This window comes from Trachypithecus francoisi, unplaced genomic scaffold (assembly GCF_009764315.1).
Source record: "Trachypithecus francoisi isolate TF-2019V2 unplaced genomic scaffold, Tfra_2.0 Lachesis_group9, whole genome shotgun sequence".
Taxonomy (NCBI): domain Eukaryota; kingdom Metazoa; phylum Chordata; class Mammalia; order Primates; family Cercopithecidae; genus Trachypithecus; species Trachypithecus francoisi.
Window position 1 is genome coordinate 58,834,491 of NW_022681474.1, and position 27,039 is coordinate 58,861,529.

Sequence of the window (27,039 nt, forward strand, 5' to 3'; positions counted from 1 at the left end):
CATCTGTACTAAAAATACACAATTAGCTGGACGTGATGGCAGGTGCCTGTAATCCCAGCTACTTGGGAGGCTGAGGCAGGAGAATCACTTGAACCCGGGAGGCAGAGGTTGCAGTGAGCTGAGATTGCGCCACTGCACTCCAGCCTGGGAGACAGAGCGAGACTGTCTCTCAAAAATAAGTACATAAATATAAAAAAAAATTAAATAAAATATTATGTCTCTAAGTATATTATGTATACTTATATGTATATGTATATTAAATGTTCTGTGGTTTTGAAGACACTGATAGAAATTAAAGGAAGTTAGATTGGCTGAATGTGGTACTTTAAGGAACAGTCAGGGGAAACCTTAATGAGGTCAACATTAGAGCAGAAACTTGAATGAAATGACTATGTGAGCCATGAGGATTCTGCTCCTTTTTAGCAGGGGTAATAGTAGCTGCTAGCCTTGGACAGGAATGTGCTTGGTGGTTTTCAGGAATAACCAAAAAGTCACAGAGACTGAAGGGAGGAGTTGATTGGAGGAAGGGCAGGAGGTGAGGTGAGGGAGGCAGCTAGAGTCCAAAGGTGAGCCTATCATAAGCCTTACTCAGTTAATTTTATTTTTAATTTAGTGGTAGATTTTCAGCAGATGAGCAACATCTGATTTATATTTCTATAAGATGTTTCTCACCTGTATAGAGAAAAATGTTGGGCAGGGCATAGGGCATAGAGAGCTCATTAAAGGCCTGTGGTAGTTTTCCTTATGAATGATTGTGGTAGCTTAGACAAAGCCAGAAGGCAGGAGGGAATGGGATGAGGTTTGATTCTCTCAGTATTTGGAAAATGGGGCAATAACAAAAGAACTAACATTTGTAACATCAGAAAGAAGGGAAAGAGGTGTTTAAAGTATTTGAAGAAGTAATGGCTGGACCTTCTCAAATTTAGCAAAGGTATAAAACTACACATTCCCGAGTCTGAAGTAACATCAAATAAGTTAAGTCCATGGCAAACTCACACTGTAATTAAATTTTTGAAAACTAAAGACAAACATTTTCAAAGTAACCAGAGAGAAACAGCACATTCTCTACAGGGAATGACGGTGGGTTTCTCTTCTGAAACTGTGGTGGCTGGAAGGAAGTAGTATATTTTCTCAAGTACTGAGAGGAAAGCACTATCAAATAAAAAATCTGTATCTTTTGAAACTATATTCATGAATAAAGGGGAACTAGAGGCATCATTAGACAGCGAAGCTAAGAGAAAATGTTGCTAGCAAATCTACCTTTAAAAATTGACTAGCAGTTCTCTAAATAGAACAGAAATAACACAAGAAGGCTTGGAATGCAGGAAAGAAAGAAGATTGGAGGTTGGCAAAAATAGGGATAAATATATTTTTCTTATGAGTTTCTAGAATCATTTTTGATGGTTGCAGCAAAATGCTCTGTATGTAGGGGAAACACTTAAGACAATTACATTTTAAAAGTGGGGAGGGTAAAGGGGCCTAAGTAGAATGAAACTTGATACATTTAATTTGAAGTGGTAAAATGCCTGATAGAGTGTGATAAGTTACATATGTACATTTTTATACCTAGAACAACTACTGAGAAAACTATAAAATGTGGTACACTTAGAAATACTGTAAATAAACCAACATGGAATCTAAAATTTAGGAATATTTATATTCCATAAAAAATATTTATAGAAAACAGAAAACAAAACAAATAGCAGCCTAGCAGAGCAATATTTACCTTAAATGTAAATGAGCAAAGTACACTAATTAAAATATAAATTGGCAGAGTGGAAAAAACATAAAACATGATTCTAAAATTTTTAATTTTTGTGAGTACATAGTAGGTGTATATATTTTTGGAGTACAGGAGATGTTTTGATAGAAGCACTCAATGTCTGGTAATCACATTAGGGTAAATTGGGTGTCTATTCCCACGAGTATTTATCTTCTGTGTTATAAACAATCCAGTTATACTCTTTTAGTCATTTTAAAATGTACAATTAAATTTGACTATAGTCACCCTGTTGCGCTAGCAAATATTAGGTCTTATTCATTCTCTCTATTTTTTTTTTTTTGTACCCTTTAACTATCCTCATCTTCCCCCCACCCCACCCCACTATCTTTCCCAGCCTTGGTAACTGTCCTTTTACTTTCTACCTCATCTCCATGAGTTCAGTTGTTTTAATTTTTAGCTTTCACAAATAAGTGATAACATGCAAAATTTAATATTCTGTGCCTCCGTTTCCATCTAGGTTGTTGCATATGACAGGAGCTCTCATTTTTTATGGCTGAATGGTACTCCATTGTGTATATGTATTACATTTTCTTTATCTGTGAATGTACACTTGGGTTGATTCCAAATCTTAGCTCTTGTGAATAGTGCTGCCGTAAACATGGGAGCAGAGATACCTCATTAATGTACTGATTTCTTTTCTTTTGGGTATATACCTAGGAGTGGGATTGCTGGATCATTTGATAGCTCTATTTATAGTTTTTTTAGGAACTTCCAAACTGTTCTCTTTTAGCCACATGAAGTGAAAACCATGGTAAGTGCTCACCTGACTTTTAGTTCCTGTGAAACTGCTTCTTTTGTGTATAGTTGCCAATCTTAGTCTTCCTGCAGGGGAGTGGGTATGATCGGTGGCGTTTTCTATTCCACCATCTTGTTCCACCCATCCTAAAAATGTTTTCTTAGCAAACTCATAACATAGTGAACAACATAGGTTGATAAAGTATATAAAAAGATAAACTGTACAAACATTAATCAAAACAAAGAGTGTCACTATTAATATCAAATACAGTAGACTCCAGAACAAAGAAAATTATTAGACAAAAAGAACATTATGTAATGACAAAAGGATCAATCCAACAAAAATGCAATGATCCTAAATGTGTCTCTAGCAAACCTTAAAGTACATAAAACAAAACTGATTGAGCTGAAAAGAGAAAAGCACATTTTTAACTGTAGTTGGAAAATTCATCACTTCACTCTTAGCGGTTGGTAGAATTACTAGCCATGATTACTGGCAGATATAGAAGAACAGGACAGCAACATCAACCAACAGGACTGAAGCAACATTGTAGAACAGTGCTCAACAAGGCTGGGTGCGGTGGCCCACGCCTGTAATTCCAACACTTTGGGAAGCTGAGGTGGGCATATTGCTTGAGGTCAGGACTTCAAGAGTAGCCTGCATAACATGGTGAAATCCTGTCTCTCCTAAAAATACCAAAATTAGCCAGGCGTGGTGGCGCATGCCTGTAGTTCCAGCTACTTAGGAAGCTGAGGCACGAGAATCGCTTGAACTGGGAGGCGAAGATTGCAGTGAGCCAAGATTGTGCTACTACACTCTAGCTTGGGTTGCAGAGTGAGACTCTGTCTCAAAAAAAAAAAAAAAAAAAAGGAAAAAGAATAGTGCCCAACAACAGCAAAATACAATTTTTTTCTGAAGTGTCCATGGAATATTCAGAAAGATAGATCATATCCTGGGCCATAAATAAGCCTTGACAGATTTAAAAGAATTGAAATCATTCTGAGTATGTATGTTTTCTGACCATAATGAAACCAAACTACAAATCGTAATAGAATGACAATAGGAAAATATCTAATCATTTAGAAATTAAACCTCAGACTTCTAAATAAAGTCTGGAGTGAAGAAGAGGCCTCAAATTCAATAGTAGAAGTGCATAGACTTAATGAAAATGAGACCATACCATATCAATATATGTGGGAGGTAGCTAAAGCAGTGCTGGTGGAGAAATATATAGCACTAAATGCTAACATTAGAGAGGATGATAGGTTGCAAACCCATAATTGACTTTCTGCCTTAAGAAACTAGCAAAGAGCAAAATAAAACCTCTGTTAAGTAGAGGGAAGAAAATAACACTGGAAGCAGAAATCAGTAAAATTGAAAATAGGAAAAAGTAGAGAAAATGAATGAAAGAGAGGGTTCTTTGGGAAAAAAATCAATAAAATTGATAAGCATGTAGCAATATTGATTAAAAATATAAAATGAGATGACAAATCATCAATATCTGGAATGAAACAGGGAATATCACTCCACCATCCATTTAATAGTATAATAAGGGAATCTTGTCAACAACTTTATGCTCATAAATATGACAACATAGGCCAGGTGTGGTGGCTCATGCCTGTTATCCCAGCACTTTGGGAGGTCAAGGCGGGTGGATCACCTGAGGTCAAGAGTTCGCAACCACCCTGGCCAACATGGTGAAACTCCGTCTCTACTAAAAATACAAAAATTAGCCTGGTGTGGTGGTGCATGCATGTAGTCCCAGCTACTCAGGAGGCTGAGGTAGGAGAATGGCTTGAATCCAGGGAGTGGGAGGTTGCAGTGAGCTGAGATTGTGCCATTGCACTCTAGCCTGGGCAGCAGAGCAAAACTCTGTCTCAAAAAAGCAAAGCAAAACAAAACAAAACAAAATGACAACATAGAAGAAATGTACCAGTTCTTCAGAAACTACAAACTATTACAACTCAATCAGGGTGATACAGATAATTTGAATGACCCATAGGTTTTCATAAAAGTTGACATAATTTGAATCAAAGAATTTAAATTTTAAATAAAAACCTCCAAAAAACCAATTTCCGAATACAAGAGAGTTTTAGTCCTCACTAGAGAATTCTACCCAACATTTACACAAGAATTAATGGTGATTTTACACAATGTTCTCAGAAAATAGAAGCGGGAACATTATTTTATTTTATTATTTATTTATTTATTTATTTATTTGTGTATTTATTTATTGAGACAGAGTCTTGCTGTGTCACCCAGGCTGGAGTGCAGTGGTGCAATCTCGGCTTACTGCAATCTCTGCCTTCTGGGTTCAAGCGATTCTCCTGCTTCAGCCTCCTGAATAGCTGGGACTATAGGTGCATGCCACCATACTCGGCTAATTTTTGTATTTTTAGTAAAGACGAGGTTTCACCATATTGGCCAGGCTGGTCCCGAACTCCTGACCTCGTGGTCCACCTACCTCGGCCTCCCAAAGTGCTGGGATTACAAGCATGAGCCACTGTGCCCAGCCAAGTGGGAACATTTCTTAACACATTTAAAAAATTATTTTGATGTCAAAACCATACAGACAGTACAAAAATAATAAAACTACAGACCTATGCCTCCCATGAATTTAGTAGTGAAAATCTTTAACAAAATACTAGCAAACAGAAAACAGTCATGTAAAAAGTATACACCATAACCAAGTGGGATTTACTTGAGTTATGTAAGCAAGGCTGGTTCAACATTCAGAAATCAATCAGTGTAATTAACCCACCATAGGCTAAAGAAGAAAATTATATAACCTTAGTTAATGTAGAGAAAACATTTGACAAAACGCAATATCCATCCATGATAAAAACTCTCCATACAAGACATTAAGAGGATCTTCCTCAGTTTGATAAATGAACATGTACAAAATATCTATAGCAAATGTATTTGCTGGTAAGATGAATGCTTTCCCTGTAAAACCGGGAACAAGGCAAGGATGTTTGCTCTTGCTACTCTTATTCATTGCAGTATTGTAATTTCTATCAAGCACAATAAGGCAAGAAAATGAAATAGAAGGCATATGCATAGAGAAGAAATAAAACTTTATATTTACATATGACATGATTATATATGTAGAATATTACAAGGAATCTTAGAAAATAAAAACCTCAGGCCAGGCGCCATGGCTCCTGCCTATAATCCTGGTATTTTGTGAGGCCAAGGTGGGTAGATCACCTAGGGTTGGGAATTCAAGAGCAGCCTGACCAATATGGAGAAACCCCATCTCTACTAAAAATACAAAATTAGCTGGGTGTGGTGGCCCATAGCAGTAATCCCAGCTACTCAAGAGGCAGGAGAATCGCTTGAACCTGGGAGGCGGAGGTTGCGGTGAGCTGAGATCATGCCATTGCATGCCAGCCTGGGCAACAGGAGCGAAACTCTGTCTCAAAAACAACAACAACAACAAAAAATGGAAACCTCCCAGAATGAATGAATGATTTCCAAAAAGTTTCAGGGTCCAAGATGAACACATATAATCAATTTCTCTCCACTAACAATGAACATATGGAAATCTAAATTAAAAACATAATACCACTTATTCCATAGGAAATTAATTACTTTGGTATAAATTGAACAAAATATGTGTAGGACTTTTGTGTCGAAAATTACAAAATGCTGATGAAAGAAATGAAAGAAATGGAGACACATGGTCTCTTGATAGGTTGGAAAACTCAATAAGTATGCCATTTCTTTCCAAATTGATCTGTAGGTTTTTTTGTTTGTTTATTTGTTTGTTTTTTTGAGATAGAGTCTCACTCTGTGAGACTCACTCAGTGACCTGATCTCGGCTCACTGCAAGTTCCACCTCCTGGGTTAATGCCATTCTCCTGCAGTCCCAGTAGCTGGGACTACAGGCGTCCGCCACCACGCCCGGCTAATTTTTTGTATTTTTAGTAGAGACGGGGTTTCACAGTATTAGCCAGGATGGTCTCGATCTCCTGACCTCATGATCCGCCCACTTCGGCCTCCCAAAGTGCTGGGATTACAGACGTGAGCCACCACACCCAGCCACATCTGTAGGTTTAATGGCATTCCTGTCAAGATTCCAGTAAGGTTTTTCTCAGCTTTAAATAAACTTATTCCAAAATTTTTATAAACAGTCAAAGGAACTACATATATATATTAAACAATTTTGAGAAAATTTTTCTCAAAAGTTTTGAGAAAAAGAATAGTAGGAATTACTGTATCCAGTGTTAAGGCTTATTACATTAGTCTCCCCTTTTCTGTGGTTTTCCTTTCTGCAGTTTCAGTTACCTGAGGCCAACTGTGGCTCAAAAATATTAAATAGGAAACTTCAGAAATAAATAATTCCTAAGTTTAAATTGCATACTACTGTGAGTAGCATGATGAAATTTTGCACTGTCCTGTCCCAGGACATGAGTCAACCCTGTGTCCAGCATACTGAGGCTGTATATGCTACCCATGAGTTAATTACTTAGTAACTGTCTTGATTATTTACTGTCACGATATGTGTTCAGGTAACCCTTATTTTACTTAATAATGACCCTAAAGAGCAAGACTAGTGATGCTAGCATATTGTTACAACTTTTCTCTTTTATGATGTTGTTAATTTCTCCCTGTCCCTAATTTATAAATTAAACTTTATCATAGGTTTGTATATTTAGGAAAAAACATAGTATTTATAGGGCTCAATACTGTCTGAGGTTTCAGGCTTCCACTGGGTGTCTTGGAATGTATCCCCCTTGGATAAGGAGTGACTATATATATATTAATAGCTATAATAATCAAGAGGACAGGATGTTAGTAGAATATACACATTAGTAGAACATACACATAGAACAATGGAATAGAAAACCTCAACACTGATTATGCTGTTACAGACTATATGTTCATGTAGTTGGAGCCCTTACCCCCAGTGTGGTGGTGATTGGAGATGTGAAGCCCTTGGGAGGTAATTAGGGTTAGATTAGGTTATGAGGGTGGGGCCCTCACGATGAGGTTAGTGCCTTACAGGAAGAGGAAGTGAGAGCTTGCTCGCTCTCCATATGCACGGAGGAAAGGCAATGTGAACATGAAGTGGCCGTCTGCAAGCTGGGAGGAGGCCCTCACCAGGTCCTGGCCATGCTGGCATCCTGATCTCAGACTTCCAGCATTCGGAACCGTGAGGAAATAAACTTCTGTTGTTTGAGCCACACAGTCTATGGTATTTTGTTATAGCAGCCGAAGCTAAGACATTTGACAGACTGTTGACAAAAATGCAAAAGAAATTCAGTCAGGTATTCAGCAAAAGATGTTGAAGCATTTTTGACAATATCTTGTTTTATGTGTGGTAGAATATATATAACATGAAATTTGCCATTTTAACAGTTTTTAAATGTACAGTCCAGTGGCATTATACTCACAATGTTGTATAGCCATTACCACAATTTCGAAAACATTTTCATTACTTCAAACAGAAGCTCTATTGCCATTAAGCAGTAACTACTCATTCCTTCCTCCCACCAGCCTATGGTAACCTCTTATCTAGTTTGTTTCTGTGAGTTTTGACTGTTGTGAATATTTCATGTCAGTAGTGTGACAACATTTGGCCTTTTGTGTCTTGTCTTATTTCACTTAGCATGATGCTTTCAGCTTTCATCTGTATTATAACAAGTATCAAGACTTTCTTTTCTGGCTGTTTAATCCATTCATCTGTTGATGTACACTTGGGTCATACACCTTTTGGCTATTGTGAATAATGCTTCAGTGAACACTGGCATATCATCTGCTTAAATTCCTGTTTTCAGTTTTTTTGGATATAAACCTAGGAGTAGATTTGTTTTATCAAAGTGTATTTTAGCTTTTTGGGGTACCACTGAATTATTTTAAATGTGTATATATACACAGATACTTGTTTTTGAGACAGTGTCTCACCCTGTCACCTAGGCTAGAGTGCAGTGGCGCAATCTTGGCTCACCACAACCTCTGCCTCCTGTGTTCAAGTGATTCTCCTACCTTAGCTTCCCGAGTAGCTGGGACTATAGGCGCATGCCATCACACCCAGCTAGTTTTTGTGGTTTTAGTAGAGACGGGGTTTCACCATGTTGGCCAGCCTTGTCTTGAACTCCTGACCTCAGGTGATCCACCTGCTTTGACTTCCCAAAGTGCTGGGATTACAGGCATGAGCCACTGCACCCAGCCTTACCTACTTTTTCTTTTGTTGCTCATGTATTTTATGTTATTGGTGAGAATCCATCACTAAACCCAAAGTTTTCCTTATGTTTTCTTCTAACCATTTCTTCTAAACATTTTATTGTTTTAGCTCTTATTTTCAGTTCATTTTTGTATATAGTCAAAGTAGGAATCTAACTTTATTTTCTAACTTTATTTTCATGTGGAAATCCGGTTGACCCAGCATCATTTTTTGGTCATTTGTCATCATTCCTAGCAGAAACTCTATTGCCATTAAGCAGTAACTACTCGTTCCCCCTTCCCACCAGTCTGTGGCAACCTCTAATGTATTTTGTCTCTGTGAGTATGACTGTTGTGAATAATTCATGTCAGTAGCGTGACAATATTTGGCCTGCATCAACTGAAAGAAAAGGCTTTTCTTTCTCCCAGTGAATAGAATTGACACCCTTGTCAAAAATCAGTTGGCCATAGGTAGTGTATTTTTGGGCACTCACTTGTATTCCGTTTGTCTGTATGTCTATACCTATGCCATGACCACACTGTTTGTATTACTGTAGCTTTCTAATAAGTTGTGAAATTGGACATTTTGAGCCCTCTGACTTTGTTCTTGTTTTTAAAAATCATTTTGGCTATTCAGGGCCCTTATAATTCCATGTGACTTTAAGAATCAGCTTTTTATTTTGGTAAAAATGCTGATGGAATTTTGATAGGGATTGTGTTAAATCTGTAGATCATTTTGGATGGTATTGTCCTTTTAACAATATGACATCTCTCAGACTATGAACATGAGATACTGTTTCCTTTATTTATGCCCTCTTTAATATTTTTCATCAGTATTTTGTAGTTTTCAGTGTACAAGTCTTGCACCTTTTTGGTTAACTTTATTTCTAGATAGTATTTTATTTGAGATGGTGCTATAGATAGAATTGTTTTCTTAATTTTCTTTTCAGATTGTTCTTTGCAGGTGTGTAGCAACACAACTGATTTTTGTATGTTGATGTATCCTGCAACTGCAGAATTCATTCATTAGCTATAGTATCTTTCTTGTAGATTCTTTATAATCTATCTTTAGGATTATATCACCTGTACTTGAGTAGACATAGTTTTACATCTTCCTTTGCAATGGATGCCTTTCTTTCTTTTTCTTGCTTGGCTGGAACTTCTACTGCAGTGTTAAATAGCACTGGCAAAAGTGGGTATTTTTGTCTTCTTCCTGATGTTAAGAGGAAAGCTTTCTTTCATCAGTGAAATGATGTAAAGCTGTGAATTTTCTTTTTTTTTTTTTTGAGACAGAGTCTCGCTCTTTTGCCCAGGCTGGAATGCAGTGGCGTGATCTCAGCTTACTGCAAGCTCCATCTCCCAGGTTCACACCTTTCTCCTGCCTCAGCCTCCCGAGTATCTGGGACTACAGGTGCCCGCCACTACACCCGGCTAATTTTTTATGTTTTTAGTAGAGATGGGGTTTCACCGTGTTAGCCAGGATGGTCTCGATCTCCTGACCTCAAATGATCCGCCTGCCTTGACCTCCCAAAGTGCTGGGATTACAGGCGTGAGCCACCGTGCCCAGCCAAGCTGTGAATTTTCCATAAATGCCCTTTATCATGTTGAAGAAGTTCTATTCTGTTTTGTGTTTTCTGAATGTATTTATCCTGAAAGGGGGTTGGATTTTGTCAACTGCCTTTCCTGCATCAACTGCGATGATCATGTCCTTTTTTTTACTTGTTTTATTAATGAATTATATTGCATTGATTTTCTTTCTTTCTTTTTTTTTTTTTTTAACATTGATTTTCTTATGTTGAACCACACAGGCATTTCCAAGATAAATCCCCCTTGCTCACTTGATCATGGTGTATAGTCCTCTTAATATACCATTAAATATATTTTACTGGTATTTGTGTATGTGTGTGTGCATGTGTGTGTGTGTGTGTGTGTGGCTTTGTATCTGTATTCATATGCATCATTCATTCATTTATTCATTTGCATTTGTATTTTTTTTTTTTTTAAGAGACAGAGTGTCACTCTGCCACCCAGGCTGGAGTGCAGTGGCACAATTATGGCTCACTGCAGCCTCGACTCCCAGGCTTAAGTGATCCTCCCCACTTAGCCTCCTTAGGGGACTACAGCTGTACACCACCATGCCCTCTATGCCCAGCTATCTTTTTTTTTTTTTTTTTTGGTGGAAACAGGGTCTCACTATGTTGCTCATGCTGGTCTTGGACTCCTGGCATCAAGTGATCTACCTTGGCCTCCCAAACCTCAGGGATTACAGGTGCTATCCACCATGCCCAGCCTCAGTCTAAAACTATTAACTGTAAGAACTGTCAGTTTCTCCCTTGCATTCTGTCAGTGTTTGCTTTACATGTTTCAAGATGCTGTTTGGTACATATGTAGTTACAATTTTTATATCTTATTGATGGAACGACCCTTTATTCATATATAGTATCCTTCTTTGTCTCTTGTAACAGCTTATGACTTAATCTATTTTGGGTGTAATTAGTATAGCCACCCCAGTTCTCTTTTGGTGGCTATTTTCTTGGAATATCTTTTATCAGCCTTTCAGTTTTAATTTATTTGTGTCTTTGGATCTAAAGTCAGTCTGTTTTGGACAACGTGTAGTTTGATCATGTTTTTAAAAAATCTATTCTGAAGCTAGGTGGTTCACAGCTGTAATCCCAGCACTTTGGGAGGATCTCTTGAGACCAGGAGTTGGACACCAGCCTGGTCTACAAAGTGAGACTCCATTTCTACAAAAAAATAAAAATAAAAATAGTTGGGTGTGGTGGTATGCGCTTGTGGTTCCAGGTACTTGGGAGGCTGAGGCAGGAGGATCCCTTGAGCCCAGGAAGTCAAGACTGCAGTGAGTCATGTTTGTGCCACTGCACTCCAGCCTAGGTGACAGAGCAAGACCCTGTCTTTAAAAAAAAAAAAAAAAAAAAAAAAATCAGTCAAATCAAATCAAATCCATCCCGCCAGCCTCTGCCTTCTGATTGATGGGTTCAGTCAATTTTCAATTAAAGTAATCACTGACAATACTGCATTTTGTTTTCTGTGTGTTGTATACTTTCTTTGGTCCCATATTCCCTTTATTACTGCCTTTTTTATGCTTCTTTTTTTTTTTTTTTTTTCAAGACCAAAGTCTTGCTCTGTTGCCCAGGCTGGAGTGCAGTGTTATGATCTTGGCTCACTGCAGCCTCCTCCTCCTGGGTTCAAGCGATTCTCATGCCTCAGCCTCCCAAGTAGCTGGGACTACAGGCACGTGCCACCACACCCAGCTAATTTTTGTGTCTTTAGTAGAGATGGAGTTTTGCCATGTCGGCCAGGCTGGTCTTGAACTCCTGAGCTCATGTGATCCGCCCCTCTCGGCCTCCCAAAGTGCTGGGATTATAGGCATGAGACCACCATGCCTGGCCTGATTTTTACATTTATTCCCTTCTCATTTCCTTCTGTGTATATTTTTTAGATACTGTCTTTGTAGTTAACCATGAGGATTACTTTCACGTTTGTGACAATCTAGTTTAAATTGATTCCCTTGTAACTTCAATATCATATGAAAACCTTGCTTCTACCTAGCACCTTTCTCATCCCCTTTATGTTGTTGTCACAGATTACATCTTTATACATTGTGTGCCCATAATGTAAATTTATATTTAGTTCTTATCCATTTATCTTTTAAGTCCTGCAGGAAGTAAAAAAAATGGAGTTACAAAGCAAACATAAAATGACTCTGGCTTTTGTATTTGTCTGTATAGTTAACTTTATTGGAAATCTTTATTTTTTCATCCAGATTTGAGTCTAATTTCTTATTTCATCTTGAGAGACACCCTTTAGTGCTTGCTGTATAGCAAGCCTGGTAGTAACAAAGTTAGCATTTGTTTTTCTGAGATTGTCTTCATTTCTCTTTCATTTTGAAGGACAGTTTTACCAGCTAGACAATTCTCAGATGATAGTTTTTTCTTTCAGGAATTTATATGTGTCATCCGTCTGTCTTCAGGCCTTCAACTGATTTCTAAGGAGATATCAGCTCCTAATATTAATGAGGATCTCTTGTAAAAATGCCACAAAACTTTCCCACCATTTGAAGTTGCCTTTTTCCTGATTTAGCATTTACTTGGTTACTGTAAACCTTTCATTGTTTTCCAGAGTTCAACAAGGTTGATTTTTATAGTTCTTGTTTTTTGGTGTTTCTGTGGGTAGACAGTTTGGAGCTGTGTACTCCACCATTTGGTTATGTCACTCAACACTGTTAACTGAATGGACCTGTTGTCAGTTAATGAGAGCAAACAGAATGACAGCAACATGAGATATGCAAAGAAACAGGAACAATGTGATCCATGCACAGGACTAACAACAGGCAACACAGTAATATGGTTTCTGCCATTTAAGTTGGCAGAAAACGGGTTGTCTGGTGCAGATCAATGTATATTGTGTAATTTGAGGAAGAGCCAGTAAAATAATGAAAAATGAACAAAACCTTGGGAAACGGATATCATTAGTTGCACCAGCATATACAAATGGGAGTATCAATATAAGAGAACAGAAAGGGAAAGAAAAATTTTTTTAGGAATTCGCAGAAACACCCACAATTTGTTGAAGAACACTAATATATTCATCCAAGAAGCTCAACAAACTCATAGGAGGATAAATGCAAAGAGACTTATACCCAGACGTGTCATAATGAAAGATGCTTTTATCATGCTTTTATTTAACCTGCCTTATAAAAGTGATAATACAAGTGCAGGTGAGGATTTAGAGGAACTGAATTGTTCATACATTTTTGATGGCATGTGAAATGCTACAGTCATTCTAGAAAATAGTTTGTCAGTTCGATTTAAAACTAAAAACAGCATACATCTGTCGGGGCGTGCCCAAGATGGCCGAATAAGAAGAGCTCCAGCCTCCAGCTCCCAGCGTGAGCGACACAGAAGACGGGCGATTTCTGCATTTTCAACTGAGGTACTGGGTTCATCTCACCGGGGCGTGTTGGACTGTTGGCTCTGGTCCGCGGGTGCAGCCCGACCAGTGAGAGCTGAAGCAGGGCGAGGCATCGCCTCACCTAGGAAGCCCAAGGGGGACGCAAATTCCTTTTCCTAGCCAAAGGAAATTGAAACACACAACACCTGGAAAACTGGGTAACTCCCACCCTAATACTGCACTTTACTAAGGGTCTTAGCAAATGACACACCAGGAGATTATATCCCACACCTGGCCCAGAGGGTCCCACGCCCACATAGCCTCCCTCATTGCTAGCACAGCAGTCTGAGATCTAACTGCAAGGTGGCAACCAGGGTGGGGGAGGGGCGCCCACCATTGCTGAGGCTTAAGTGGGTAAACAAAGCCACTGGGAAGCTCGAATTGGGTGGAGCCCACCACAACTCAAGGAGGCTGGCCTGCCTCTGTAGACTTCTTCTCTGGGGACAGGGCATAGCTAAACAAAAAGCAGCAGAAACCTCGGCAGAGGTAAATGTCCCTGTCTGATAGGTTTGAAGAGAGCAGTGGCTCTCCCAGCATGGAGTTTGAGATTTGAGAATGGACAGACTGCCTGCTCAAGTGGGTCCCTGACCCCTGAGTAGCCTAACTGGGAGACATCCCCCACTAGATGCAGACTGACACCTCACACCTCACATGGCAGGGTACACCCCTGAGACGAAGCTTCCAGAGCGAGAATCAGACAGCAACACTTGCTGTTCAGCAATATTCTATCTTCTGCAGCCTCTGCTGCTGATACCCAGGCAAACAGGGTCTGGAATGGACCTCAAGCAAACTCCAGCAGACCTGCAGCTGAGGGTCCTTACTGTTAGAAGGAAAACTAACAAACAGAAAGGACATCCACACCAAAACCCCATCAGTACGTCACTATCATCAAATACCAAAGGCAGATAAATCCACAAAGATGGGGAAAGAGTAGTGCAGAAAAGCTGGAAATTCAAAACATCAGAGTGCATCTTCTCCTCCAAAGGAATGCAGCTCATCGCCAGCAACGGAACAAAGCTGGCCGGAGAATGACTTTGACGAGTTGAGAGAAGAAGGCTTCAGTCGATCACACTTCTCAGAGCTAAAGGAGGAACTACATAACCAGCACAAAGAAACTAAAAACCTTGAAAAAAGAATGGATGAATGGATAACTAGAATAATCAATGCAGAGAAGACCTTGAAAGAACTGATAGAGATGAAAACCATAATATGAGAACTACATGACAAATGCACAAGTTTCGGTAACCGACTCAATCAACTGGAAGAAAGAGTATCAACGATTGAAGACCAAATGAATGAAATGAAGCGAGAAGAGAAGTGTAGAGAAAAAAGAGTAAAAAGAAATGAACAAAGCCTCCAAGAAGTACGGGATTATGTGAAAAGGCCAAATCTACGTCTGATTGGTGTGCCTGAAAGTGAGGGGGAAAATGGAACCAAGTTGGAAAACACACTGCAGGATATCATCCAGGAGAACTTCCCCAACCTAGTAAGGCAGGCCAACATTCAAATTCAGGAAATACAGAGAATGCCACAAAGATACTCCTCGAGAAGAGCAACTCCAAAACACATAATTGTCAGATTCACCAAAGTTGAAATGAAGGAAAAATTGGTAAGGGCAGCCAGAGAGAAAGGTCGGGTTGCCCACAAAGGGAAGCCCATCAGACTAACAGCAGATCTCTCGGCAGAAACTCTCTAAGCAAGAAGAGAGTGGGGGCCAATATGCAACATTTTTAAAGAATTTTAAACCTAGAATTTCATATCCAGCCAAACTAAGTTTCATAAGTGAAGGAGAAATAAAATCCTTTACAGAGAAGCAAATGTTGATTTTGTCGCCTACAAGAGATTCTGAAGGAAGCACTAAACATGGAAAGGAACAACCGGTACCAGCCATTGCAAAAACATGTCACAATGTAAAGTCCATCAATTCTAGGAAGAAACTGCTTCAACTAGCGAGCAAAATAACCAGCTAATATCATAATGACAGGATCAAGTTGACACATAACAATATTAACCTTAAATGTAAATGAACTAAATGGTCCAATTAAAAGACACAGACTGGCAAATTGGATAAAGAGTCAAGACCCATCAGTTTGCTGTATTCAGGAGACCCATCTCACATGCAGAGACACACATAGGCTCAAAATAAAGGGATGGAGGAAGATCTACCAAGCAAATGGAAAACAAAAAAAAGCAGGGGTTGCAATCCTAGTCTCTGATAAAACAGACTTTAAACCATCAAAGATCAAAAGAGACAAAGAAGGCCATTACATAAAGGGATCAATTCATCAGGAAGAGCTAACTCTCCTAAATATACATGCACCCAGTAGAGGAGCACCCAGATTCATAAAGCAAGTCCTTAGAGACTTACAAAGAGACTTAGACTCCCATACAATAATAATGGGAGACTTCAACACCCCACTGTCAACATTAGTTGTTTTTTTTGAGATAGAATATTACTCTCTCGCTCAGGCTGGAGTGCAGTGGCGTGATCTTGACTCACTGCAACTTCCACCTCCTGTGTTCAAGCGATTCTCCTGCCTCAGCCTCCCGAGTAGCTGGGATTGCAGGTGTGTACCACTATGCCCAGCTAATTTTTTGTGTTTTTAGTAGAGAAGGGGTTTCACCATATTGGCCAGGCTGGTCTGGAGCTCTTGACCTCAAGTGATCTGCCTACATAGGCCTCCCAAATTGCTGGTATTATAGGCGTGAGGCACCACGCCCAGCCGACAGTGTTTCTTAGAACACTGTCATCATCCCTGAAACAAAGCTGATATCCGTTAGCAATTACTTTCTCTTTCCCCTTTCCTGTAGCCCTTGGTAACCAAAATTGAATATTCTGTCTGTGTGGATTTGCCTAATCTGGATGTTTCATAAATATGGAACTGTCTGTGACCTTTTCTGCCTGGCTTCTTTTTCTTAGCATAACATATTCAAGGTTCATCCATGTTGTAGCATGTATCAATATTTCACTTGTTTTTTATGGCCATATAACATGGTGTATAGATATACTACATTTTATGTATCCATTTGTCAGTGGATGGACATTTGGTTTTAGTTCTACTTCTTGACTATTATGAATAATTCTGCTGTAATTGTTCGTGTATACGTTTTCACATGGACATGTATTTTCAGTCATTTCAGATATATACCTGGTAGTAGAATGCTGGTTATGTGGTCTCTGTGTTCAACTTTCTTGGGAACTGCCTGATTGTTTCTCATAGCAGCCACAATACTTTACAATCCTGCCAGCAATGCATGAATTTTCCAGTTTCTCCAGTTTGCCAACACTTTTTATTAATATTATTATTATTTATTATACCAATCCAGTAGTTGTAAAGAGGTATCTCATTGTGGTTTTTTGCATTTCCCAATGGCTAATGATGTTGAACATCTTTTTTTTTTCTTTTTGAGATGGAGTCTCTCTCTGTCACCCAGGCTGGAGTGCAGTGGTGCGATCTCAGCTCACTGCACCCTCTGCCTCATGAGTTCAAGCAGTTCTCTGCTTCAGCCTCCCGAGTACTTGGGATTACAGGTGCCCACCACCATGCCCAGCTAATTTTTGTATTTTTGGTAGAGACGGGGTTTCACCATCTTGGCCAAGCTGGACTTGAACTCCTGACCTCATGATCCACCCGCCTTGGCCTCCTGAAATGCTGGAAGTACAGGCGTGAGCCACTGCTCACGGCCTGATGTTGAACATCTTTTTATGCATTCGTTGGCTATTTACGTGTCTCCTTTGTTGATTTCAAGCATTCACTTTATTTCATGACTTACAGAAAAATTGGGTAGATAGTAGAATTACCCAGTTCCTGCTCTTGTTGACATATTAGGATGGTACATTTGCAACAGCTGTTGAATCAACATTGGTACATGATTATTGACTAAAGTCCATATTTTTATTTAGGGTCTGCTGATTTTGTCCTTCTTTGTTCCAGGATCCCTTCCAGGGCACCATATTTCATGTAGTTGTCATGTCTCTTTAGACTCCTCTTGGCTATGGTGGTTCCCAGACTTTCCTTGTTTTGGGTGACCATGACAGTTTAGAGGAGTCCTGGTGAGGTATATATAAATCCCGTTTATTGAAATGTGTCTGATATTTTTCTCAAGATAAGACTGGGATTATAGGTTTTGGGGAAAAAGGCCACAGTGGTCAAGTACCTTTTTTGTCACATTATATCAAGCATGCATACTGTCACCATGTTTTACAACTTTTGATGTTGGCCTTAAATGTCTTGGCAAACATAATGAGTTTGTCCACTATAAAGTTACATCTTTTTCCTATTTTTCATATTATACACATTGGAACAATGTTACTCTGCACAACTCACATGTCAGAAGTGAAGATTTATGAATTTTGTTGCTGTTGTTTTTTAGAGCACTTTCTTTCTGTCACTACAAGATGGTCCAGTCTCATCTTGTGTGTTTCCTTTCTGAAACCAGCCATCATTTCTTCAGGTAATCCTGGTTCCTTTTATTTGAGAATGATATTAGAAACCAAGAGAGGGGCTAAGGGTGTTCTTGCAGCAGTAGGGTGTGGCCATCTCAGCTGACAGAACAGGGAAATATACACGTGTATAAACCATGTAATATACTTGTAAATAGTTCTACATGTAACCATCTGTATCTCTCTTAAGCTAAACATGTGTTTATACTTGTACCTTCAACTCTTCATTACCATATGGATCATTCTAGCTTTCTTCCGTTGCTTCCCTGTAAATTACCATACCCAACAGTAAGAAATCTGGCTCTAACCATCCATCATCCGTTTACTTTCTTGGTTTTTTTTTTTTTTTTTTCTGAGATGGAGTCTTGCTCTGTCACCCAGGTTGCAGTGCAGTGGCGTGATCTCAGCTCACGGCAACCTCCGCCTCCTGGGTTCAAGTATTTCTCCTGCTTCTGCTTCCCAAGTAGCTGGGGCTACAGGTGCGTACCATAACGCTCAGCCAATTTTTGTGTTTTTAGAAGAGATGGAGTTTTGCCATGTTGGACAGGCTGGTCTTGAACTCCTGATCTTAGGTGATCCACCTGCCTCGGCCTCCCAAAGTGCTAGGATTAAAGGTGTGAGCCACTGCACCTGGCCTTCCATTTACTTTCATTATTCTTTTCCTGTATACATGCATGGCACTGTCAGAATTATTAACCATGCCCATGTGGAAAATAGTTTTATAATGTTATCAACTAAAATACAGTACTTATGTGCATATTTTCCTTTAGTCTCACAGACTTCTGTCTCTTTCCAAAGTAATTAAGATTAGGATTTCCTCCTGCATTGAAGGGGGTCCTTCATTGATGCTATTTTTTGCATTTGTAATGCAACTAGATGGTTTTGGTACAGGATGCTTTATTACTGGCTCCTCCTGAACCCATGACTTTGGTGAAATGGGTAAGTCCTTGAAATTCAGAGATTACCAAGAGTTACACAGAAGAAATAAGCCATTCAAACAGATCAATATCAGTTAAAGAAATAGAATCCATAAAGCTTTCCTAAAAGAAAAGAAAAGAAAGAAAGAAAGAAAATAAATTATCAGACTTTCTTGGTTTCATTGGTGATTTCTGTGCAACATTTAAGGAAGAAATATACCAGTTCTCTACAGTATCTTTCAGAAAAGAGATGCAAAGGGAACCTTCCTAACACTTTTTTAAAAGGCTGTTTTTTCTCTAACCCTAAAAACATATGAAGACCTTGCAAAGAAGAAAAACTCACACTAATATTCCTCATGAATATAGATGCAAAAATCCAAATAGAATCCAACATTGCATGAAAATAGGTAGATGCCATGACCACTCAAGGCTGGTCAGAGTTTGAAAAGCAATTAATGTGGCTGGGTGTATGTGTTGGCTTATGCCTGTAATCCCAGCACTTCGGGATGCTGATGCAGATGGATCACCTGAGGTCAGGAGTTCGAGACCAGCCTGGCCAATGTGGTAAAACCCTGTCTCTACTAAAAATACTAAATAAGCTGGGTGTGGTGGAGCGTGCCTGTAATCCCAGCTCCTCTGAAGGCTGAGACAGGAGAATTGCTTAGAACCTGGAACGCGGAGGTTGCAGTGAGCTGAGATTGCGCCATTGCACTTCAGCCTGGGTGACAGAGCAAGACTCTGTCTCAGAAAGAAAAAAAAAAAATCAATGTCTGTAACCCACCATATCAACAGGCTACAGAAGAATACTATATCATGTCAATTGATGGACAAAAAGCATTTAATAAAATCCAACACCCATTCATGATAAAACTGAACAAACTAGGAATAGAGAGGAACTTCCTCAACTTGATTACAAAAATCTACAAGAAGCCTACTGCTAAGATCATACTGAGTGGTGAGACACTGGATACTTTCTCCCTCAGATAAGGAAACAAGATGTCCTGTCTCTTCACTCTTACTCTACATCTCATTGGAAATTGTGGGTAATGCCATAAGACAACAAAATAAGAGGCATACAGATGGGAAAGGAAGAAATAAAACTTTCTTTGTTCATACAGGCATGATTGCCTAAGGAGAAAATTCTAAAGAACTCCCAAAACTATTAAGTATTTGTAGCAAAGTTGGAGGATAGAAGCTTAAATAGAATAATGAATTCATTTTTTCATTATGTAGTTGTGTTATTTGTCCTTTTATTATTGAGTTGTAAGAGTTTTTTTACATATTCTGTGTAGCAGTCCCTAATTACGTGTATTATTAGCCAATATTTTTCTCCCATTTGTGGGTTGTCATTTTGTTGTCTTTACTTTGTACTTGGTAGCAAAAGAGTTTTTCATTCTATGAAGTCTAATTTGTTTTTTCTTTTGTTGCTGGTATTTTTGGTACTTTATCTAAAAGGGCTTTGTCTATACCCAGGTCATGAAGATCCACTCTTGTATTTTCTTTAAGTAATGGCTTTTAAATGTAGACCTGTGATCCATTTTCAATTCGTTTTTGTATATGGTGTGAGGAAAGGAATAATTTTGATTGTTTTGCATACAAATATTCAGTTGTCTCAGCATCGTTTCTTGAAAAGGTGATTTTTCTTTTTTCTTTTTTTTTTGAGAGGGAGTCTCACTCTGTCACCCAGGCTGGAGGGCAGTAGTGCGATCTTGGCTCACTGCAACCTCTGCCCCCTGGGTTCAAGCTAATCTCCTGCCTAAGCCTCCCAAGTAGCTGGGATTACAGGCATGCACCACCACACTCAGCTAACTTTTTTGTATTTTTAATAGAGACAAGGTTTCACCATATTGGCCAGGCTGGTCTTGAACTCCTGACCTTGTGATCTGCCTGCCTCAACCTCCCAAAGTGCTAGGATTACAGGCGTGAGCTACTGCGCCCAGCTGAAAAGGTGGTTTTTCAACATTAAATTGTCTTGGCATCATTGTTGAAAATTAACTGAACATAATATATAGTAGTGTTTATTTGTGAACTCTCAATTTTATTTCATATGATTACCTCTATGCCAGTATCATACCATCTTGATTATTACAATTTTATAGCACATTTTCAAATTGAGACATGTATGTCTTCTAACTTTCTACTTCTTTTTTAAGATTGTTTTGATTATATTCAGTTCCCTAAATTTCCACATGAAATTTTAGACCAGCTTATTAGTTTCTTCAAAAAGGCAGATGGGATTTTGGTAGGGATTGTGTTGAATTTAGATATTAATTTGGCAGTTATTGCCATCTTAACCATATGAACACTATTCAGTGCCTTTCCATTTACTTAGGCTGTCTTTAATTTCTTCCATCATTGTTTTGTGGTTTTCAGACTATAATCTCTGTGTTTCTTTGATTACAGTTATAAGTATTTTATTCTTTTTGATGCTATTGTAAATGGAATTTATTTATTTATTTATTATTTGTTTGTTTGTTTATTTATTTATTTATTTATTTTTTGAGACAGGGTTTTGCTCTTATTGCCCAGGGTGGAGTTCATTGTCACGATCTTGGCTCACTGCAACCTCTGCTTCTGGGATTCAAGTGATTCTGCTGTCTCAGCCTCCCAAGTAGCTGGGACTATAGGCACATGCCACCATACCTGGCTAACTTTTTTGTATTTTTCGTAGAGATAGGGTTTCACCATGTTGGCCAGGCTGGTCTCAACCTCCTGACATCAGGTGATCCACCCACCTCGGCGTCCCAAAGTGCTGGGATTGCAGGCTTGAGCCATTATGCCCCGCCGGAATTCTGTTTAAAATTTCATTTATGATTTGTTTGTTGTTAGTGAACTTGCACCCTGCAACATTGTTGAACTCTTTTATTAGTTTTAATATTGTTTTAGTAGATTCTTTAAGATTTTCTATATGCACAAGGAGTCAACTGCAAATACAGATAGTTTCCCTTTTTTTTTTTAATCTGAACTCCCCTTCCCCTTGCTTTTCTTGACTAGAATCTCCTGTGTGATGCGTAACCAGCAAGAGGAAATTCTTGTCTTTTTTTTGTTCTTAGAGTAAAATCATTGTACCTTTCATTATTTAGTGTAATGTTAGTGGTGGACTTTTTGTAGATGCCTTTAATCAGGCTGAGGAAGTTTAACTCTATTCCTGGTTTGCTGATTGTTTTTATAGAGAAGATGGGCATTGGATTGTGTTAAATACTTTTTCTCTATACCCAGATGATCACGTGGTTATTGTTTCTTTTCTACTTAACGTGGTGTATGAATTGATTTTCAAATGATAAACCAAACTTGCATTACTAGGATAAATCCCACTTGATCACTATATGTAATCCTTTTTATATACTATTATATGAAATTTGCTAGTATTTTGTTGAGGATTTATAGGTCTGTAATCATGACACATGGATCTGTAGTTTTTTTCATGTCTGCTTTTGGTACCAGGGTGGTATTGGGATCATAGAATGAGCTGGCAAGTGTTTCTTCTTATTTTTTTGGAGTTTTTGAGTAATTGATAATTCTTTTTAAATGTTTGATAAAATTCTCCAGTGAACCCATATGGATCTGTGTTTTGTTTCTGTTTTTGTAATGGGAAGTTTTCTTGTCTGTTTTTTGTCTTTTGAGACAGGGTCTCACTATATTGCCCAGGCTGGAGTACAGTGGTGCAATTATGGCTCACTGCAGCCTGACTTCCCAGGCTCAGGCAATTTTCCCACCTCAGCCTTCCAAGTAGCTGGGACTATAGGCATATACCACCACACCCAGCTGATTTTTTGTATGTTTTTTTGTAGAGATGGGGTTTCACCATGTTGCCTGGGCTGGTCTCAAACTCCTGAGTTCAAGTGATCCACCTGCCTTGGCCTCCCAAAGTGGTGGGATTACAGGCATGAGCCACTGCATCCCACCTGTAATGGGGAGTTTTAAATTTACAGCTTCACTCTTTTTACTTGCGTAAGTCATTTCAGATTTTTCTTTTTCTTCTTGAGTTGGTTTTAGTCGTTTTTGTTTTATGGATATTTCCATTTTGTTGAAGTTAATTTGTTGGCATACATTGTTCCTACCATTCTTTGTAATTATTTTTAGTTCTGTAAGAGTACTAGTGATAAATACATTGTTAATCTCTACGTTTAGCAATTTGAATCTTTTTTTTTTTTCAATGTCAGTCTAGTTAGAGGTTTGTATATTTTGTTGATCTTTTCCAGGAATCAGCTATTGTTTTTCTGTTCTCTAGTTCATTAATTTTTACTCTATAATCTTTATGCTTTCCTGTCTTATGCTTGCTTTGGGTTTGTATTGCTGCTCCTATCCAGTGTTTTAAGGTGGAAAATTATTGATTTGAGATCTTTTTTAATATGGTTATTACAGATACAAATCTGTCTCTAAGCATTGCCTTATCTGTGTTCCATAAGCTTGAGTATGTCTTCATTTTTATCTCAAAGCATTTTTTAAAATGTCCCTTCTTATTGCTTGACTCTTTTTTTTTTTTAACTTTGGAATGTGTTATATAATTTGTGCACATTTGTGCATTCTTAGAATTCCTTTGTCTTACTGATTTGTAATTTCCACTGTGGTCAGAGAATCATTTTAAATTTATTCTGCGGAATGTTTCATGTGTACTTTTGAAGAATACCTTATTCCACTGTTTTTATGTGGAATGTTCTGTCTACATCTCATAGATCTGGTTGCTTTAGAGTGTCCTCTATATTTTCTGTTTCCATGTTTATATTGTGCCCAGTAGTCCTAACCATTATTGAAAATGGGGTATTACAGTTTTGCAGTTAGTATCGTAGACTTGTTTATTTTTTCTTTTAATTCTGTCAGTTTTTGCTACACATGCTTTGAGGCTGTGTTAGTAGTACATATGCTTAGAATTGTTATGTCTTCTTTATTGATTGACCCTTTTATTGTTATATTAATAAAATTCCCCTCTTTATCCCTAGTAAAATTTTTGTATTGAAGTGTATTTTGTGTGATATTAGGATAGCTACTCCAGCTTTATAGGTGCCATGTGCCTGATATATCTTTTTCTGTTTTCAAATTTTCAATCTCTTATAGACAGCACATGTTTGGATTTTCACACTTTCGACAACCTGAGAATTGTTGCTTTTTGATTGGATTTTCAAATCATTCCCTTTTTCCTGTTGTTATTGCTATACAGATGGTTCCTGACTTACAGTGGTTTGACTTATGATTTTTTAACTTTTCAATGAGTTTATTGGGTTGTGTATGTTCAGGATTTACGAAGGTTCAACTTACTATTTTTTCTAACTTTACTAGACTGTATTCCCATTTTAAGTGGAAAAACAGTATTTTCAACTAATTTGACTATTATCAGGATGTAACTTGATTGTAAGTCAAGGAGCATCTGTAGTTGGATTTACTTCTGCCATCTTTGTTTTTGGTCTCGTGCTTTTTTGATACTCTATTCCTTTTACTTCTGATTTCTTTTACATGACATGAGTATATTTTATTTTATTTTATTATTTTTATAGGTTTCGAGAGTACAAGTGCAGTTTTGTTACCCAGACATGTCGCATAGAGGTGAAGTCTGGGCTTTTAGTGTGGCCATCAGCAGAATAGTATACATTGCACCCATCAAGTAATTTCTTATCCTTCACCCTCCTCCCCACCCCTCCAAGTCTCCAGTGTCTCTTATTCCACTCTGTATGTTTATGTGTACATAACATGAAATGAATATATTTTAGTATAACGTTTTAATTTTTAAAATTACTGTGTCCCTTTGAAAATTTATTTATGTAGTGGTTGCTCTACAACTTACGTAATAAATCTTACCTTACCAAAATCTACTTAAGATTTCTACTACCTTAACTCTAGTAAAATACAGAAACACTACTTAATATATAGCTCTATTTCGTCTTCTCCATTTGTTATTTTTATATATAGTACATATATATTTAAAATCCAACAATACATTGTTATACAGGCTGAGCATCCCAAATCCGAAAATCTCAAATGCTCCAAAATCTGAAACTGAGTGCCAACATGCTCAACATGCTCAAAGGAAATGCTTGTTGGAGTAATTCAGATTTTAGATTTCCGGATTTGGGAAGCTCAACCAGTAAGTATAATGTAAACATTCCAAAATTTGGAAAAAATCTAAAGTTAGAAACACTTTTGATGCCAAGCATTTCAGATAAGGGATACTCAACCTGTGATTGTTAGTTTATGTCATTTGATGTCTTTTTTTTTTTTTTCTTTTTTAACTTTAAGTTCTGTGATACATGTGCAGAACGTGGAGGTTTGTTGCATAGGTATATGTGTGCCATGGTGGTTGACCCATCCTCTTCAAGTTTCCTCCCCTCACCCCCCACCCCTCAACAGGCCCCAGTGTGTATTGTTCCCTTCTCTGTGTTCATGTGTTGATGCCTTTTGAAGAAGCTAAAAGAAAGATAGGGAGTATCTATTTATGCATAGAGTTTGTTACTAACCTTCTTATTCATCATTTCTGCTTTAATTCATTTGTTTGTGTGGATTCTGAGTTACCATCTAATTTCCTTACTCCAGCACAGATTTGTTCCTCTGTCTTTTTTTTTCCCCTGAGATGGAGTCTCGCTTTGTCGCCCAGACTGGAGTGCAGTGGCATGATCTGGGTTCACTGTAACCTCCGTCTACTGGGTTCAAGCGATTCTCCTGTCTCAGCCTCCTGAGTAGCTGGGATTATGGGCATGCGCCAACATACCCAGCTCATTTTTGTGTTTTTAGTAGAGACGTGGTTTCGCCATATTAGCCGGTCTGGTCTCTAACTCCTGACCACAGGTGAGCTGCCTACCTGGGCCTCCTAAAGTGCTGAGATTACAGGCGTGAGCCACCACACCCAGCCACTCTATTTTTTTGCTTTATTCTTTTTTTTTTTGCTTTATTATTTGTTTCCTTGTTTATAAATGTATTTATTTATTTTTGAAACAGAGTCTCTCTGAGTCATTGTGAGGCTTGAGTGCAGTGGTAGGATCACAGCTCATTGCAGCCTCAGCCTCCTGGACTCAAACAATACTCCCACCTCAGCCTCCTGAGTAGGTGAGACTATACGTGTGTGCCACTATGCCCGGCTAATTAAACCAATTTTATTTTTTAGAGATGGGGTCTCAGTATGTTGCCTAAGCTGATCTTGAACTCCTGGGCTTAACTGATCTCCTGCTTCAGCCTCCCAAAGTGTTGGGATTACTGGCGTGAGCCACCGTGCCTGGCCTGCCTTATTGTTAAATATGTTGCATTTCTATATGTTATAGGTCCAACAATACAGTTATAAACATTGACTTATACATATTTGCTTATTAAATTGGGTAGGAAAAGAAAGAAAAATGTGCCTCTTTTACTCTCTCGTATCACTGCCTTTACCCACAATAATTGTGGATTTGAACTAGTGTTTGGAATCACTTGTTTTCACCCTAAAGAACTTCTTTTCTTTCTTTTATGGTTAATCTACTAGCAGTGGATTCTCAAGTTTTTTTGGTTTCTATTTGTTTTTTAATTTGAGGATTTTAAATTTTCACCCTCTGTTTTGCAAATAGTTCTGCTATTTTACGTGACCGGTGATTAAAAAAATTTTTTTTTTCAGTACACTGAATATGTCACCCTGCCTCCTCCTCACCTCTACTGTCTCTGATGAGAAGCCATATGTTAATCTTAGGACATTCCCTTGCATGTGAGGAATTGTATTTCTCTTGATGCTTTTAAGATTTTCTCTTCATCAACAGATTTGCAAGTTTTTGGCCTCTTTTTTTTTTAATGGAACGCTTCATGAACTTGCATGTCATTCTTGTGTAGCTACTGTGCTAATCTTGGTATTGTCCCAGTTTTAGTATATGTGTTGCAAAGTGAGCATAGCCATTCATTTGTTTGAATATTTTTTCTGCTGCTTGATATTTCTCCACTTGTTCTGGTACTTCTGTTATGAATATATTGGTGTAGTTAATGGTGTTCCTCATTTTTTTGAGGGTTTCTTCATTTTTCATCACTCTTATTTCTCTCTGTTCTTTAGATTACTCATTATTTTGCCAGC

The 27,039-nt window shown here is 38.3% G+C and overlaps 1 protein-coding gene across 1 annotated transcript in view; it reads left to right on the forward strand.

Moving 5' to 3' along the window:
• LOC117081962 (zinc finger protein 33A-like) overlaps positions 1–27,039 on the forward strand; it is a 54,531-nt gene that overhangs the window by 7,495 nt on the left and 19,997 nt on the right. Inside the window, 1 exon segment of the mRNA XM_033208307.1 lies at positions 18,033–18,113. Coding sequence (XP_033064198.1) covers positions 18,033–18,113 — 81 coding nt within the window.